The sequence below is a fragment of the Solanum stenotomum genome, chromosome 1, assembly GCF_019186545.1.
Source record: "Solanum stenotomum isolate F172 chromosome 1, ASM1918654v1, whole genome shotgun sequence".
Classification (NCBI taxonomy): domain Eukaryota; kingdom Viridiplantae; phylum Streptophyta; class Magnoliopsida; order Solanales; family Solanaceae; genus Solanum; species Solanum stenotomum.
In genome coordinates this window covers 28,853,202-28,872,056 of record NC_064282.1, presented here as the reverse complement: position 1 = coordinate 28,872,056, position 18,855 = coordinate 28,853,202, and the positions used below count along the sequence as shown (strand labels likewise).

The 18,855-nt window shown below is 36.4% G+C and overlaps 1 protein-coding gene and 1 pseudogene across 1 annotated transcript; both read left to right on the top strand.

Annotated features, from left to right (window-relative positions):
• Positions 1–7,009: 7,009 nt before the first annotated feature.
• Positions 7,010–10,634, top strand: LOC125871367 (uncharacterized; annotated as a pseudogene).
• Positions 10,635–10,659: 25 nt separating this feature from the next.
• Positions 10,660–11,373, top strand: LOC125853266 (uncharacterized). Its single transcript, XM_049532935.1, has 2 exons — positions 10,660–11,005; positions 11,188–11,373. Exons 1-2 carry the CDS (start codon positions 10,682–10,684, stop codon positions 11,275–11,277), a joined length of 414 nt encoding a protein of 137 aa, XP_049388892.1. The 5' UTR covers positions 10,660–10,681; the 3' UTR covers positions 11,278–11,373.
• Positions 11,374–18,855: the final 7,482 nt, after the last annotated feature.

Here is an 18,855-nt window from a genome sequence, read left to right as displayed (position 1 = left end):
CCTTCCTTACTTGACAGACGAGTCAACTCAACTATGAATAAACTCATTGTGCTCCTCATTTCATCAACCATCTCTTTGTTTCTCTTAGATCACGGGGAAAGAAACACCCCATGAAAGCACTCTCAAAACAGTCCAACTCATAGATGATTACGCGTAAGCACGAGTTAGAAAGAAACTTTTTAGAGATAAACTCTACGCATGAAATGAATATGAAAGAAGTGAAGGAATTCCTAAATATTATAGCTTCCTAATTATAGATGTTGTGCACTTCACACCGATAAATAGGACTCTACAGACACGACTTCATAGACTCCCTAGGAATCTTGAACTCTGCGGTCTGATACCAAGTTTGTCACTCCCCGAGCTTACACCCTAGCGGGACTGGAACTCGAGAACCATTGTTGGCCCAAGCGAACCCCTGGCCTGGCTTACTTACTCAGCGGAAGACTTAAACTCAACAAAAATAAGTTTATATAATAAACTAGAATGCTATAACAACATTCAACTGGCCATAAGGTAAACTCAAGTCTCAACATGGAATAATCACAATGAAAAGACTAAAGAAATAACATATGACTATCTATGAAGCCTCTAAAATAACTGAGATGGATGTCGGGACAGGACCGCGATCATCCCAATAAATGAAATACTGAAAAGAACCAAAAGCAATAAAAAAGTCCTCCGAAATGCAAGGAAGCTCACCACTGACTCTGAAGTGCTAAACTGGATTAATGGTGCGCCGAATGCCGATCCTAGTTACCTGCATCTGCATCATAATACGATGCAGGCCAACTGGCATCAGTACATTGAATGTACGAGTATGCTAGTTGGAATGCTAAAACAACATAGGCTTGAAAAGAATCTGAAAGGAACTGAAGGACTTACCTGGCTCAACTCAACTCAACATAACTGAACTCATTTCAATATAAAACAGTTTAAAACAAGTGCAATATAAAGAAAAATTGTTTAAAACATGATGTCAACTCTGTGTGTATGCAAATATACAAATAAACTGAGGTATATAAAAATACAAAATACTGATGTGGGAGTTTCTCTAACCGGCAACCATCACATAAGAGCTATTGTGATGATACAATGATCTCCCTCACGCTGCCAGCGCATCCTATACCTTGCCATAGGTATAGGACCTGAACTACTAAGTGGATCCACTAGTTTAGGCGAAAACGATTCATCTAAAAAGTATGACCCTTTTCTACCCATGATAGCTGCATGGTTTATGGGGGCTGTGAATTGTCTGAACTCTCCCCCATATCGGTGCTCAATACTGCTCCCAAAATTATAATAATATTAGCTCTTATGTTTAAAAACATACTTCTTCTGTGATTTGAGATTAGTGCTCAAAAACTTAGCTCGAAGGCTATCTTGGAAATAAAAGTTACCCCTCTTGCTTCATTTAGAAAGCGATTACTCTTTTCTAAAAACTAGCCCGAATGCTCTTTGGAAATCTCAGTTTCCATTTTTAATTAAATGTGAAAACATTTTAAATCTTTTTGGGAATACTTAGCCCCCATATACTTTTGAAGAAATGAACTTCAACTTTACTCTTTAATGAACTCAAAACTTAAGTGTTAAAACAAGGTTAAAACTTTGCAAAAGACTTTTGGAAAAACTTTATGAATTTCTCTTAACTTGACTCTTGACTTCTCTTGAATTCTGATCTTAACTGCTCTTGACTTGACTCTTAACTGGTCCTTGAATTGAATGTGATTTGTGATTGGAAAGATCTCATGATGTTTAGGAATGATTTTAAATAGCTAAACATGAGAAAAGTCACGAAATCACCGTCTTGGAACAAGTCTGCGACGCGGAGGTGTTTTAAATAATTACTCGCGAAATTAAATTTTGAGATAGAGGAGTCCGCGTCTTAACCGCGACGCAGAGAAACTTTTTGGTCACTGGGTGAGGAAGTCCACGACGCGGACTTGCGTGACAGATCACGCTCGACTTTTTCCTTCTCCGTTTTATAGCCCTAATTCGCCTAAACTCGACTATTGATCTCAAATTCATTTTAGATTCCGATACCCAACATATGTACTCAAAAACCTAACTCAAAGCAATTCTAAAACTCAACGTAAAGATCTCAGAAACTTTTTAATTCAACCCAATTCAAGAACGACCTTCAAATTCAAGAATACATGTCAAGAAAATCAACTTTCAAACTCTTTTAGGACGAATTTCGCTGAACTAAACATGTTTGACGCGTGGGTGAATGAACCCAATGCTATGAAAGACTCACATACCTTGTAAGATGAATTCTTTGGCGAATCCACAACCAATATCGATCGTTTTTGGAGAACCTTGAGCTTTTCCTCTCTTTTCTCCTCTTTTCTCTTTTCTCTTTTCTCCAAGCCCTAGCGTGAATTTCCAATTGACTAAACTGATCTCATTCTTATTTGATCCTTAATTAATTCACTAAAACGAATTAAATTAATTGGGTAAGGAAAAGACTAATCTACCCTTCAAAAATCCGGATTAGACTTTCCTTAATCGCATAGCCCATCTTCCAAAGGGCATAACTCACTCATACGAACTCATAATCGCGCAAACTCAACGGCGTTGGAAAGATCATTCCACGGGATTTCCAACCATATCTGGAATCACATCTAACTCATCTTGATCTAGTAATTATGGCCGTTTGAAGTTGACCAAAAACTCACTTTAACACCTTTACCAAATTTCCAGATTTTTAAATTCTTCCCAAAATAACTATTTCCAGATTTTAAACTTCCTTCTAGTTCTTTCTAGTTGTGAAATGTTACAAGAGAACTGGGCCGGGGAAGATTTGTATTGTATAATTATAAATGTATAGGACGAAGATATATGTATTTGCATGTTTATATACAATTTTCTCTCGCTATATACAAACAAAAACAAAATTTATATATTTGTGTTTGTATAAAGTGAGAGAGGTGAGGGAGAGACTGGCGAGCGAGAATTTCAGGGAGAGACTTATTTGCACAAATTATCCTAGTGACTTATTTGCACAAATTTTTAACTGTAAAAATATTCAACTACAACTAAATTATCCTAGTGATTTATTTGCACAATTTTTTAACTGAAATTGTTCTTTTAAGTATGGATGTTGATGTTTTTGTCTTTGAATAAAATCACAGAATGTATGTGGTCCTTTATAAAAAAAATTTTAAAAAAAGAATCTAATGACATTCTTTTAACTACTTATCCTTAATAATAATATCACCCATTTTTATCCTGTTTATTACCTCAACAACTTTACGTTTTTGACTAATCAAATCACATTTGACATAATAATTAACAGATTTAGACTCAAATAATAAAAATGTTTATTAATCAGTAAGTTTCTCTTTTTTGGGACTTAAATGAGAATTCAAAAAGATAAATGGTCTGGGTTCTTTCAAACCCACCCCACCTCGCACCTGCTTTGGCCTTAAAAAAATTAGTTTTAACCCGCCCCACCCGCCCAGCCCCGCATATGTCTAAGCCCGCCCCGTTCCATTGTCATCTCTATGAATATTATTCTTTAGCTTTGTCGTTATTCCGAGTAAATTACTTAAATGGTTATTCAATTATAATAAATTCTTTATCAAAATTGTTTATTCTCACCGTTATAATTTATGTGATATTTTTCAAATTTCAAGAATTCAAACGANAATGGTCTGGGTTCTTTCAAACCCACCCCACCTCGCACCCGCTTTGGCCTTAAAAAAATTAGTTTTAACCCGCCCCACCCGCCCAGCCCCGCATATGTCTAAGCCCGCCCCGTTCCATTGTCATCTCTATGAATATTATTCTTTAGCTTTGTCGTTATTCCGAGTAAATTACTTAAATGGTTATTCAATTATAATAAATTCTTTATCAAAATTGTTTATTCTCACCGTTATAATTTATGTGATATTTTTCAAATTTCAAGAATTCAAACGAGTATTTCTTTGATCGTAATTTTTTTCATGTATATTTTAAATATCTTGAATTATCAATTGTCACTTATAGTACTTTTTATGTAGTGTTCAAATATATATAATTTATTTTTCTAAAAAAACTTAAAGATTTCATGCCTAAATATACAATCAAAATAAAACTGTCTGACTCTTAAAATTTAAATTGTACCACATAAATTATAACAAAAGAAATGTACTACTATCTTGTATAAAAAAAAAAAAAAAACTCAAGTCAGAGTATTTATCTAAGAGTCAAATATTTTTAAAGTATACCCTTTTTAATATATAATATAGAAAAATTCATAAAAGTTCTTTTGAACTTTGCATAAAAACTTACTTTTAACATTTTAACTTAATTGCTTACCCTCCTAATCTCTTTTTAACATAAATATAAAAAATTTAAGAGAAAAAGAATAAGTGACCCGAAATTTTTTTTCTTTTTAGCCAATAATCTTTATTTTCTTCATCTTCCTCATACCCTACCACCCTTTCATCTTACTCACACCCCACCACCCCTCCCACCCTCAACCACCACTAATTGCATCATTTTGTTTGTAGCACCCCAGAAATTTTTTGAGCTAAGACTTGAACCATCCTTCATTGTGAGTAGGATTTTACCGAGGAATTAAAATTTCTTAAGTGTTAAGTTCACTAGATGTATCATCTTGAGTTCGAAAAATAATTAAATTGGAAATAGCAAAATCTGAAATTTTGCAAGTTATGCTGAAGTTATGAGTTTTGGGTCAACTTGAAATGATCATTACTCCTAGCACAAGATGAGTTAGATGTGTTACAAGATACCGTAGGAAAGAACTTTGAATTATCTTTCCAACGCCATCGAGTTTGCTAAGTTTCGAGGTCGGATGAGTGAGATATGACCTTTTGAAATTAGGTTGTCCAGTTAAGGAAAGTTGGCCGAAAATAGTGAGGGGTATTTTGGTCTTTTCCTTACCAAATCAGATTTAATTCGTTTTTAGTAAGGTTTTAAGGGTCTAATACTATTGGGTTCAGTTTTATAATCCTAGTTTACGCCTAGGGTTTTAGTCGAGAGTTCAAGAAGAGAAAAGAAGAAGAGAAAAGAGGAGAAAAGAGGAGAGGATCAAGCGTTCGTCGAGATTCTTGCATCTTGTTGCGGATTTTCGCCATGGGTTTAATCCCTAAGAGGTATGTAAGCTTCCATAGTGTTGGGTTTGTTCACCCACACGCCAAACATGTTATGTTCAGCGCAAATTTTATTCTTGAAGTTGAAAGATTAGAGTTCTTGATGAGTTCTTGATAGGTGTTCTTGAAGTTCTTTCTAAATCTTGTTATGTTGGGTTTTTGATGATTTCTTGAGATCAAAGTGAGTGTTTTAAGGTCTGTATTGAGTAGATTAGAGTGTACTTATGTTAAGTAATTGATTCTAAGTGATTGGGGAAAAAATCGTTCGATTCTAAGCGAGTTAGGGTGAGAAAACGAGCAAAGCAATTAGTCGCGTTTTCTGGGTTGGGGCCTGGCGTGATGCGCCAACCAGAGCACCCCAAACCCTCCTCTGAAGTTTAGGGGCTGGCACCCCGTGCCACCCATAGCGCCAGGGTCGCCTGCCCCATCCAGTTTGTCGTCGGTTTCCCTGTTTTAGTTCGTTTAAAGTGCACCTTCACTCCTTTTCAATTCTAACTACTCTAAGCTACTTCTAAACACCTAAAATCATTCCTAACATGATCATAACCTTGAATTCATAATTCATAATTCAAATTCAAGGTAGAGTTGAGAGTTAAGTTTTGAGAATTATTTCGAACATTCTAAGAAAGTCCATTTGAGTCCTTTTGTGGAGTCTTCTACAAATTCTAATAACTTGTTTCAAGACTCGAGAAAGCGAGTATGAGAGTGAGAATAATGTATTCATGAGTCTACCTTGTCATCATGAGATCTTTCTTATCATGAACCGTAACTCTTGACTATTCAAAATGGGCTACGGACTTTGCCAGGTCATTCCTCTTTTCTTAAAAATATATTTTTAATAATTTTTAAATTAAATTATAATTTAAAAATATTATCATAAATATCAACAAGACAATATTACATGATGTTAGTGTTACTAGTTGTCAATCACATACACAAATAAAATTATCTTTATAATATTTATTAAGTTTGATTTCAAGTAAAAGCATAAATAGCTAAATAGAAATATTAACCTAATTGTTTTCCAATGATCATAATAAAATACTAAAACTATGACAATATTCCATAGGCTATGACCTATGTAGTAATTTCCTAGAAATTTAGGGAATTTTTATTTTATGTAGTACATATTTTATAAACATAATTTGTATTTAAATTGTAATATTTCAAACTTTAAACAAATTTTGAGTTTAGACACTTGTTAATTTTAATAATCTATTTTATTTTTTATTTTTAATTAATTTTTATTTGGCACACGAGCCGGCCCTATCCATATTTCTCAAGCCCACAAATTGGCAGGCTTATTCAGGTTGTGCTAAAAAACTCTTCTCTTAAATAGGCTCCAAAATCATAGCCTACCTATCAAATCACGGGTTAGGCCAAGCCGGTCCAACGGGCCTAGCCCATATTGACGGCTCTAATTAAAAATACTATAAATCATAATAATTATCAATTTAAATATTTTTTTTTAGAAAAATAGAAAAAATTTAGTTGGTTCTTGAAATTCTATCAGTGACACATAAATTTGAATAGATGGAACAATATTTATGATTGAAAGTTAACGATACTATAAGTTATTCGAAAATGACGTTAATTTTTTTAATAAATTATAACAAATTAATAACTTAAAATATTTTTGAAAAAACATAGAAAAACTAGTTGACTCTCCAAATTTCATCGGGGTAATTTGATAATTTAAAGTCTAATTTTGCTTTGTGGTTTGCTTTGATTGTTGGTNGTGCGGAATCAACACATTCATTTCTCCAATCAACATCATGTTTGCCACCACATCATTTCTGGCCACAACACATTCAGTACCACTATTTTAGCCGACTTTGCAGGCGCCTCCAATATTTCAGCCTGCATCACAGTCATCTCAATCAGTTGACTCGGCATCACATTCAGCTACGATGGATCAACTTATGTCACAACTGGCTCCGACAGCTTATCCTACATCACAACCATCTCATTTAGTTCACTCGACATCACATCCGGCTTCAACAGAACAAGACTCATCACAACAAGTTTCAACAGTTCAAGCTCCATTCAAAAAGCGTATTGAGCGTGAATCACAGTCATATTGGACAGTAGAAGCAATAGGTAAATAATTTTGAGTATCAGCGCATATTCAATATCCATTATTTGTTTCTCTCATAGCTTCAACTTATCTTTGTTTTTATTGCAGATTCAGAAAACAATGTCAAAAGGCTCAAAGTAAAAAAAACAGATGTGCTTAATTTATCAGGTGATGAACTTATTGTTGTTAATTTTGATTACCTGAATGAACCATTTGGAGAGGCTCGTTGTAACACCCCGTATTCAAAATAGACAAAAATGCAAATTTTGAGAAGTTGCAGGTGCAACTTACAGTCACCATCCACGGACCGTAGATCTGACCACGGCCCGTGCTGGTGGTCCGTGGTTCACCACTGCAACCCCTCCCCAAATCAGCTCAGAAATTTGGCTAAGTGTTGACCCAAGGCCGGACTTACGGTCCATAGGTCAGGTCACGGATCGTAGTTCGTGTCCGTGGATCGATGCCCCAAAAGCCCAGCTTCAGTTCCGAACTATGGTTGACCAGCACGGACCGTCATTCGATCCACGGTCCGTAGGTCTGACCGTAGATCGAAGGTTAGCAGCCAGTTTGCTGAAAATTCTGATGGGTCAACTTTAGACGGTCATAACTTTTAGTACAAAATTAATTATGTGTCCCATGACCTATGGTTAGATAGATAATTGAATTATCTTTCCAACGCCACCGAGTTTGCTAAATTCCGACCTCCGAGTAAAAAGTTATGCTCGTTTTAGTGAAGGCCTGTCGAACAGGCTTGACTTACGGACGCAATCTACGGACCGTAAATTGACCTACGGCCCGTAGGTCCAATCCGTAGATCAGTCCGACAGCAGTTAATTCAGGGGTCTTTTGGTCTTTTCCTATTTCGTTTAACCCCTTAGATACGTCGTTTAAACCCTAAATCATGAGGTTTTAATCAGTTTAAGCCTAGAAACATAACTAGAACTTATCCAAGTCAATTCATTAATCAAAACTAAGAAAATTAGAAGAAAGAGAGGAGAAAAAGGTCAAGAACCCTCCTTCAAGAACGCAGCAAGGTTCCTTCAGTTCCAGTCCCGAAATCGAAAGATTTCTCCGTGGAATTCGTCACCAGGTATGTGGGATTTCACTAGTGGGTTCCTTTCGCCCATTAGGTCCCTAGAATTCAGTCAGATTCTTGATTCCATGATTATGAACAGACCTAGGGTTTCTAGAATTTGAACAGATCATCATGAGTTAGTTATTTAAATGTTCCAAATCAGATTATCATGTTATTGCTCAGTTTATCGCATGAATTTCAGAACCGTAGCTATGTATTTCTTTAGTTCTTGAATTACACATGCTAGGTCAGATATTTCAGTCTTCAGTTATACATGCCTCAGTTTATGAATGCATCATTATCAGATTAATTGTTGCATTCTCAGTTTGCATGTTCAGTTTCGAGCTATCCAGTATTTACAGAAATTCAGTCATAACCAGTTAACCACTTAATTCATTGGGAGTAGCATAATACCGAGTTGGACTAGGGTTTCAGCGTACCCATATAGTCCCAGAACTACGAGCCACGTAGGTGTAAGTCCCCTCTGTGGGCAACATCAGTTTAGTGATCACGCCAGCATGCCTCTATACCTCTGGCAGGGTATATTGGGTCCTCTCGATGGGGCGTATACATCGGACTCCACATTTAGCTCATGTGGTTTTATGTCGGTTATTAGTAGCTCCCACAGTTCAGTCAGACTCTATTGCATTGACCATATTTCAGTACAGTCAGTATTCAGTCTCAGCATGTTATAAATTTGGTCATTGCATCAGTTAGCTCAGTATTCAGTATTTTCAGTATCTATATCACGTTCAGATTATTTCATTGCTTCATTGCTTTGTTCAGTTATATGTTATTTCAGCTTTACTCTATCCTGCATGCTCAGTACCCTTCAAGTACTGACGCATACGTGCGCTACATCTTCTCGTGATGTAGGTTCAGGTTCTCAGTATCCAGATCACGCTTAGATCGATTCCCGATCTCCAGTTCAGCAGCATCAGTGGTGAGTCCTCATTCTTCGAGGACAATAGTCATGAGTTTCTTTTCAGTATTTTTAGTCTTTAGTTTCAGTTTTGCTAGATCTAGTTGGGGCATGTCCCAACATTTCTAGTCAGTTTAGAGGCTTATTTCAGACATAGTTAGATTCAGCTTAGTATTTGAGTTTGATAACTTCTTTGTATTAAACTCTCAGATTTGATATATTCAGTTATAGTATATGGGTATTCCCCATCTTTTCAGATTTATTTATGATTTAGCTTCCGCATCAGTTTATTTTTTTTAGTATGCTCATGATCATGCCAGCAGGGTTATTAGCTTGGGATCACTTGTGGTCTTAGGTCCCGTGTCCGCGTCTTAGGGGTAGCTCGGGGCGTGACACTCGTAGCCTTTTTTCAGGCTTTTGTGGAATTTTAGCATGCGATTGCTCTTTATTTCCAATCAACTTTGAGAAGTGGTCGAGTGTGCCTATGTCATACTTAAATCGTGTCTTCGATCAAATTATAAAGGTATAAGCTTACAACTAGACTCTTACTCTATTTTACTTTTTAGTGAGAAAGATAATTGGTAATTTCAATATTATATTTACAACCAATAGATAAGCTAACTAATGTTTTTTTTCTTGAAGCCCAAGTTCTCCTTTAAGACAACAGAGTCAAATGCGCGGCAACATATTTATAAATCTATTGGAAAGAAGTGGGCTGCAAATAAGAACAACTTGTGGAAGTTAGTTGAAGACCCACTTAAAAGTAAGGTTGAGATTATTGATAATGTGCCAGATGGAATTCCACGAGATCAATGGATTTCTTTTGTTGATTACCAATATAAAAATTCAACAAAGGTACTTATGTTACTGTTTTTACTAGTCTTTATTATCATGTAACTATTTGATTTTTTTAATTAAGTTTTGTATATTTTTTATAAGGAAATGCGTAGAAGAAATACTGAAAATCAGAAAAAAAACAGACAATTCCACACACAGGTGGCTCCAAAGCAAATGCTACAAGAAGGGCAAAAATGGTGATTAGTAAATTAACTTATTATGTATTCATTTTTGAGTAGTAAACTATTCTTATTTGGATATTTTATTTGTAGATGGCTGAAACAGGACAAAGACCTGGACGAGCACAAATATATATTGCTACTTATAAAAATAAAGATGGAGTATATGTTAATGAAGCTGCAAAAGAAATATGTGTAAGTTTCTTCATGAATTCTAATTGTATTTCAACAAGATAAAAAAAAAAAAGAGCAATAGTTGTGAACTAGTTGATTAATTGATGGAGGTTATATAGACTCAATTCTTTGCTATTTAATTGTATTATGATGGCTTGTGGTCCCGTACCTCTAACTACTCATGTTCTTATGTGTACATATAAGTAGTTTTTATCTTTCTGTCTTTACTAAGGTGATTCCAATATTATTGCTTGTTTATTTGCAGCATTGATTTTGTATGTATAGGAAAAAATTGAGCTAACTTTGAGCCAAAGTACCATGGATGAGTCTCAAATTTCGCCAAATGATGCTGTTGGTAAGGTTTTAGGAAAAGAGCACTCTGGAAGGGTTAGATGTTTGGGATTAGGAGTTGTCCCAAGTAAAGTTTTTAAACAAGTAAGACCGCGTTTTGGTGGTGCAAGTGCTTCAAGTAGTGAAGGCTCATGTTCGTCCCAATGCCAAGAAAACCACAATCAAATGATGAATGCTCATAATCAAATGATGAATGCTTTTAAGGCGTATATGATAATGAAAGAAGGGATGATACCAGAACAATTTGCGGGGTTCTTTGCTTCTCCTTCGACAAATTCTTCTACAACAACTGTAAGTAATGTTCTTACATTTCTATTTTCATTTGATTTGTATATTGCTTCTCCTTTCTTTAATGCATTTTTTGTTGACATATATTAACTGATGATAAGTATAGTTTGAAACATAATATTTGCCAAGGATTTTACATTTTTTCATATCACTTAATTAATTTTATACTTTATTTTTTTATGTAGCCAAGTGATGCTGCTAGTGAACCAATTCCGCCTGTGCACACAAGAAGATCATGCAGTGGTGATAGTAATCCTAGCCATGACAACCGTTGATTATATTGTAGTGAACCAATTCCGCCTATATTCTTAGCTAATTAATTTGATGACAAGATTGTGTGATTGGAGGGGATGTTAAAATGTTGGATTGGATATTTTGTGTTTAGATTTAGTGTTTGATTTTGATGAACATATTTGATGTTGACAATATCATTTTAGCGACTAATGATAATGCAATATTTTTGTGACTTTATGATATGCCGTTAAAGAATATATATTTCTTCACCTTGAGACATATTTTGGATTTGATTATGGTCTATAGCTTAATTAGTGATTCTATAAATAATAAATGAATAAAAGTATATTGAATGAATTGTAGAGCTTATGCGATTGCTCAGATCTTTCAATATAAGCAATTGCAAAATTGTGGAGGTTTTAAACCCCCGCTATTTGTAACTAAAAAAATAATATCAAAAGATTTAATTTTAAATTAGCGGGGGTCGACCTCCGCAAAGTAACCCCCGCAATTGATTGTGGGGATCAAAGAAAAACTGCCGCAAATTGCTTGCGACAACTCTTATTATGGGAGTTTTTACAACTGCCGCAATACTAGATTGCAGGGGTTTTAAACCCCCACAAATCTTAAAATTAGCCCCCGCTATTTAAGCGTTTTTTTGTAGTGACTCAACAACTCTGGACAAGAGTTGAGTCCAAATCTCCACAAAAAAGAACACCTCCCTTCAACTAAAAAGAACTCTCTTTTTGACAAACTTTATGCACTCTATATTTTTCTCTTGTATGTTGTGTGTTACAAACCAAATGAAAACCACCACTATTTATACTAGAAGAAGTCTTCCTAGTAATGAATAGAAAGATAAATAGTGTAGTAAATAGTGAAGATAATGGCCTTAAGAGTTACATAGGTTACACGGTATAATAGAGGAAGAATAACGAAGAATGAATGGCAAAGGCCACCAACGGCTAAGAGTGCTAACAAGAAATGTTGTAACATAACAAACAATAACTCCAAATGGAGTAATGCAGCAAATAAGTGCCACCAACTTTCAATGTCAGAAACGTCAAGTAATGGGCAATTAAGCCTCAAAACATTGATTCCAAAATACAATCAAAGTGGCGACTAACAATCTGATAGGAATAGCTGCAAGAGGAATGGGAACTATGCACCTTAACCATTATTTACTAATATTAAAATGCTCCCAAACCAACAATCCCTCACTCATTAAAATATTAACCAAGAGAGTCTATTAGCTGAAGGAAGACTACTATGCATAATGAAGGTGTGCTCTGCATTGAACCTCCACTTAGTGAAACAGTAACTTTTACTCCAGAGTCGTAGTGGTTTCAGACTTGAACTATGACTGCTTAAGGGAAATAAAATATCACTGCTCACACATAATAATAAAGGTGTTGACATGAGCTTTAAAGCCAACACGTTATGGCCATGTGCTATCCCGGTTTCATGAGTGCTTTTGAGAATAAGCCCAATTCTCATAGGAAGCGACCTACTTCCACACATCACATAGGTAAAATCTGTCAAGAGTGCTCCTGTAAGCTTAACACTCCACCCATACAAGCTACAAATATTCATTAAGAGTTTTATCAACTCAACCTTCACAAACTACAGGAAATAATGCACTCACATCATAGGCAGGAAACAATGCACTCACATCATAAGGAGGGAATAAAAAGATATTACATTTTTTCACAACAAGTCATCATATGATTAGTTTTTCCCTTTGAACCTGGTTATAGGATCTCTTGTCCCCAGGTTGGGTTTCCTCATAGATGACTCAATGATTTATAGGCTTCAATCCCATCCCCCTCGATGAGCTTCAAACCTTTTCTCTTGTTAAGGCCTTAGTAAGAAGATCTGTAAGATTATCACACTACTAAAAAAATGTCAAAAAATGATGGCCAAAAGCGACGGACTGCGTCGCTTTTTTGGTCAAAATCGATGGAAAAGCGACAAAGTCACCTCCGTCGCTTTTTAGCCCAACGCTTTTCAAAAAGAGACGGACTGTGTCACTAAAAAGCGATGGACAGTGTCGCTTTTCAAAAAGCGACGGACTGCGTCACTTTTTCACTTCTTTTTTAAAAAAGCAATGGACTCCATCACTTTATTTTAATTTTAATTTTTTTTATTTCTAAAAAACGACGCAGTCCGTCGCTTTTCTGGAAATTTTATTTTTGAAAGTCCCAAAAAAGTGACGGACAAAATGTAACATCCGGCAAGTTGAAATAACTATGAAGAGGCTTAAAAATCGAAAATAGTCATTTTTGGAAAGAAATTCAAAAAAAAATCTGGAATTTGGTTAAGTGTGGGAAATCAGTGAGTTTTGGCCAACTTTGAGCAGTCATAACTCCTATATCAGGATGAATTAGGAGTTGTTCCAGTTATGTTTGGAAAGCCTGTAATGACCCTAAAGGTCATTTTTAGAAATTTTCATAAAATGACCGTTTTACCCCTCACGATAGTTGCCCCGAGTCCTAATTGTTGTATTTTCGAAGTTGGTTTGGAGGAAAATTGATGAAAAGTTGAGTTTTTAAGAGTTAAAGTTTGGTTAAAAGTGCTATTTCGAGTCATTTGGAGTTTCGAGACTCGAATCGGATTTCCGTCGATTCCAGCAGTTTTAGAATGTCGAAACGGGTCTATGAGAATTTACGGAGTTGAATTTGGAGTTAAAACGAATATTTGAGGTCCTAAGTTGCTAAAATTGTGAAATTTTGATCAAGAGTTGACTTTGGTCAACAAATGAGGTTCCGGTGCTCGAAATGGAATTTCGAGGGCACCGTTGGATTCAGGGGGTGATTCTAAATTTAGAATGATTCTTGCTTGAATTTTTAGAGGCCCCGAGTGCGTTTCGAGTTTTTGAGCCTAAAGTTAGTTTCTTGATGCCTTATCGGATACCGGATCAAGGAGACCACGAATTCAAATTTTGACGATTTCATTGAGTCCGAAATGTCATTTTCAAGCTAGTAGCATATTTGATTTGTGTTTGGAAAGTGCCAAATGAGTTTTGGGTGAGCTTTTAAGCTTTTTGGATGCTTTGACACTATTTCAGCAAATTGTGGCAACTAAAGGGTTCATTATTAGTTTTAAAGGTCGAAAAATTATTCCGAAGGTTCTGAAATTTTGAGCATGAATTATAGGAATTATCTGCAAATTTTGGTGCATTTTCGCTAACCTGAGATTGGACTTTTATCGCAAATAAGAAATAATTGTTTATCGAGTAGAAATGATATTTGACTTGGCAACGAGCATGAAATTGAGCTCCGATTGAACGAGCAGGTCTGTATCATTATTTAAGACATTTACAAAAATGAATCGGGTCATTTCACTATCGTATGAGGAAATTACGGCCTTTTTAGTGAAAGATTAACTGCTGTTTTTCTGGTGCATAACAGCCATGTACTGTTATAAAAATCTCAGACTGTGTTCATTTGGTATTTTGAGCATATTGGGAGTTCTAGAGATCCGAATGGAGTGATTCTTACGGGTTTCTTCTTGAATTAATATGAGGGTTAGTATTCAATCTTCAATTCGACATTTTCTCATAATTTCTTTATCTGGTTTATTTTTCCTATCCGTAAATCTCTTGGGAAAAATTGGGGTTTTATCGATTTGGACTCCCTTTTTGATGAAAAAGGTATATTTACGATCCTTATGTTATGGGTAAACTGATTTTAACATAAAATTATTGATTCATCGATTATTTTCATCATATTAACCGCGTACAATTTGGACTTTCCCGGTAAAGTTAAAGTTTGATAAATTGAGAATTTCAAGGTCGATCTTAACTCCGTTTTTGATGAAATTTCATATTTGAACTTATCTAAGCATGGGTAAGATGTTTTTCAAGAGATATTTCATTTTCGAGTCGGGGTTTCGGATCCGAATATTTTAGGCTTCTTCAAGAACGTGGATTTTCCTTCAAATTGAGTTTGTGAATTGATTTCAACTCCGTTTTCAAATTGGTTTTCACCATTAGCTTCCAAATACTTTAAGGATCATTTTACATCAAAAATTTCCAGATTTGGGTATCGTTTTCCGGTATGAGACTTTTGGACCGTTTTGCCCTTTTTCCCTAAATTTCTTGATTTTGGTGTCATTGGACTCGAATTGTGATTGTGAATAATTGTTTGAATAGATTATCGTGATCCGGATTATACTCGGAAAGGAAAGGCTCAAGTCAAGTAACTTTTGGAGTTCGTTTTAAGGCAAGTGGCTTCCAAACTTTGTAAAACTCTTAGACTACGCATGACTACTTTCCTAATTGTGTTGGGGAGTAATGGGGATTGAGGATGGGTTTTATTTGTTGATTGAAATTGTTGTAAATGAAAGATGGGGAATAAAACGAGCTAAATGTGTTATATGTGACTTGAATTTGTTGAATAAGTCATGTGATAACTGATATTGAGGGGATAGAAGAGCATGAGTAGGCTATGATTGATACAGACATTGATGTTGAGACAGATGATGTGTAATACTATGATGTGGTCGTGATATGGTTGTGATTGAGACAGGTGATGTGTAATACTATGATGTGGTCGTGATATGGTTGTGATTGAGACAGGTGATGTGTAATACTATGATGTGGTCGTGATATGGTTGTGATTGAGACAGGTGATGTGTAATACTATGATGTGGTCGTGATATGGTTGTGATTGAGACAGGTGATGTGTAATACTATGATGTGGTCGTGATATGGTTGTGATTGAGACAGGTGATGTGTAATACTATGATGTGGTCGTGATATGGTTGTGATTGAGACAGATGATGTGTAATACTATGATGTGGTCGTGATATGATTGTGATTGAGACAGATGATGTGTAATACTATGATGTGATCGTGATATGATTGTGATTGATGACATGTGCATATTCATTATTCATCCCATGTGTGAACTATCTGTTGCATGAGTTCTGAGACACTGATATGAGGATGGATGGATATGAGACACAGTTGAGACTAGCTCCGGCTAGAGATATATGAGATGGACTAGCTCCGGCTAGCGATTTGGATGCCGATGGGATCTGGTTCCGGCGGTGATACATGGTCCATGTGTGGCCCCCATGGGTTCTGATTTGAGTATTCAGCGCGGACTGATTACGTCAACAGATGTGTATCGTAGGACAGACATGCATCACGACTACATGACATCATTATTGCATTTTGCATCGCATTTGCCTTATCTTTGTCTGTGATGTGTGGATTGTATCGGTTTACCCTTCTTATGTGGAATTTGATCTACTTGCTCTTATTTGTTGATCTGAGGTTGATGAGGATATACTGTTGGTTCTGGCTGTTGAATATGATCTGTTTAGTATAGGTTGGTTGGTTTGCTGCTAGATTGAAGTTTCGGTGGTTCGGTTGGGATTGAAAGGAGTTGTTTGTAGCTGCTAGTTTTGCTTAGTTTAGAGTTACTTGCGAGTACCTGTGGTTTTCGGTACTCACCCTTGCTTCTACACAATTGTGTAGGTTGACAGCTCTCTCTCAGATTCGGCTTAGTAGTTTCTTTAGCAGATTGAGCTTCGGGACATACTCGAGAGGTAGCGGTTCATTCCAGACGTGCCCTTGAGTTATCTTTACTTTCAGTTTTGTTCTATTCGAGAACTATATTCTGAGACTTGTATATTTTTATTCGAATTCTGTATTTAGAGGTTTATACATATGACAACCAAATTCTGGGTAGTGTTGAGTTTTAATTAAAGTCTTCCGCTTATTTATTATCTTTTATTCTCGTATTTCTACTTCTCTATCGTTGTGGTTGGTTAGGCTGACGTGTTCGATGGGAAATGGACACGTGCCATCACATCCAAATTTGGGGTGTGACAAAGCCCTTGGAATGATCTATCCAACGCCGCCGAGTTTTATCGATTTCGAGTTCGTATGAGCGAGTTATGCCCTTTGAAAGTTGGATAGTTGGTAGGAAATCCGTTCGGAAATTTTAACGGCATTTTGGTCTTTTCCCTAGTTTTCTTTTGGGGTTATATTGTGTGTTAGGCTGATTTTTTTGGATCATTTTATCCCATTTTTAAAGAGTGAAAGCTAGGGCTTGGGAGAAGAAGAAGAGAAGAAGAGGAGGAAGAGAAGATCAAGCAAGGAGTTTTCTTCAAGGATCCTCGTGGATATCATCGGGGGTGATCCATACTAGGTATGTGAGTTTTTAGTGTGGGTTGATCCTTTCCCCCACACACCAAACTCATTATTATTGAGAAAGATTGGATATGTTGTTGAAGTTGGGTTGTGTTGTTGATGTTGTTGATTGTGTTGTTGAAGTTGTTGTTGGTTGTGGGACATGATTTGGTTGTGTGTTTGAGTTGAATCTCTTGTATATTGAGGGGCTTTATGATCCTTAATGTTTGGGGTTGAATCCATTAAGGTTAGAGAGGTTTAGAGTTGGAGAAAAGAGGGAGAAAAGTCAGGTTTTCTGGGGAAGGGTCTGGCGCGTCGCGCCTGCCAGCGCCCCCCAAAGGGGACTCTGAGGTCCAGCCCTTGGGGCGGCGTGCCTCTCAGAGCGCCAACAGATGCTTTCTGAGCTTCAAGGGCTGGCGCTCCGCGCCTTGTAGAGCGCCAAGGACACCAAGTTCCCCCTTTCTTTCCACATTTTCTCATGCATGTTCCTAGGTATTGTACCTATGTTTCCTAGTTGTTTCCAACACTCCAAAGTATTTCTAAACATCCCGAACTCATCTAAATATGTGTGATGATGTACCTTGAATCCATAGTTCAATCCGAGGCAAGTTAGGATCGAAGTCAAAGTGAAGTTAGAGTCAAGTCAAGTAAAGTTAAGTAGTAAGTCCAAGCAAGTCCTCCAAGCTTTTCAAGAGTCGTTATTGAACGTTTTAACTTTGTTTCAAGTTTCAAAGTCAAGCAAGAGTGTAGAGTTCCAAGTCAAGAAAAGAGTCTCGAGTTTCAAGTTAAATCAAGAGCATAAAGTTGAGTAAATTTCTCAAAAGCTATTAGGGAACTAAGTATTCCCAAAAAGGTTTATAAATGTTTTACATTTGAGTAAGAGGGGAACCATGTTTTCCAAAAGAGCCTTTGGGCTAAGTTTTGAGTAATTAGCTCAATTAAAGAAAGATGTGTTTAAAAGACACTTATGAGCCAAAGTATTTTTGGGAGTAGTATTGAGCACTGAGTTGGGGACACGAGTTCATATTAACTCAACTCTCCATAAGAACCATGCGCCAACATGGGACTTGACGTATCATTCTTTTTAGATGATCACGTAAGATTAGGCTAGTGGATCTGATATACCGTGAGTTTACGGTATTTCTAATACATTTCACTTACAAGTTGTGTGTGTCTAGGGCCTTTTTATATTGGTTTCTATGTATTTTATCATGTTTTGCAGGAAAGGTGTTCAGGTGCGGAAGTTTAGAGACAGCTGAAGGAAATGCAGAAAAGAGCATCCACGGAGGTCATCTACGGACCGTCGGTCCATTCACGGTCCGTAGGTGATGACCGTAGATCAACAGGAATGTGTTGAGGACAAATCAGGGAAATCTGACCAAGTGTGGAACCACGGTGCCCATTGACGGTCCGTAGATGGATCTACGGACCGTACTGTTGATCCGTAGAGTGAGACTGCGAGGGTTCCAGTACCTGA

Bases quoted from the DNA above. Each gene is read 5' to 3' on its own strand.
- LOC125853266 (XM_049532935.1), top strand. From the start codon at position 10,682: ATGGATGAGTCTCAAATTTCGCCAAATGATGCTGTTGGTAAGGTTTTA. The intron at 11,006-11,187 runs GTAAGTAATGTT...TTTTTTATGTAG, and splicing joins CAAATTCTTCTACAACAACT to CCAAGTGATGCTGCTAGTGA.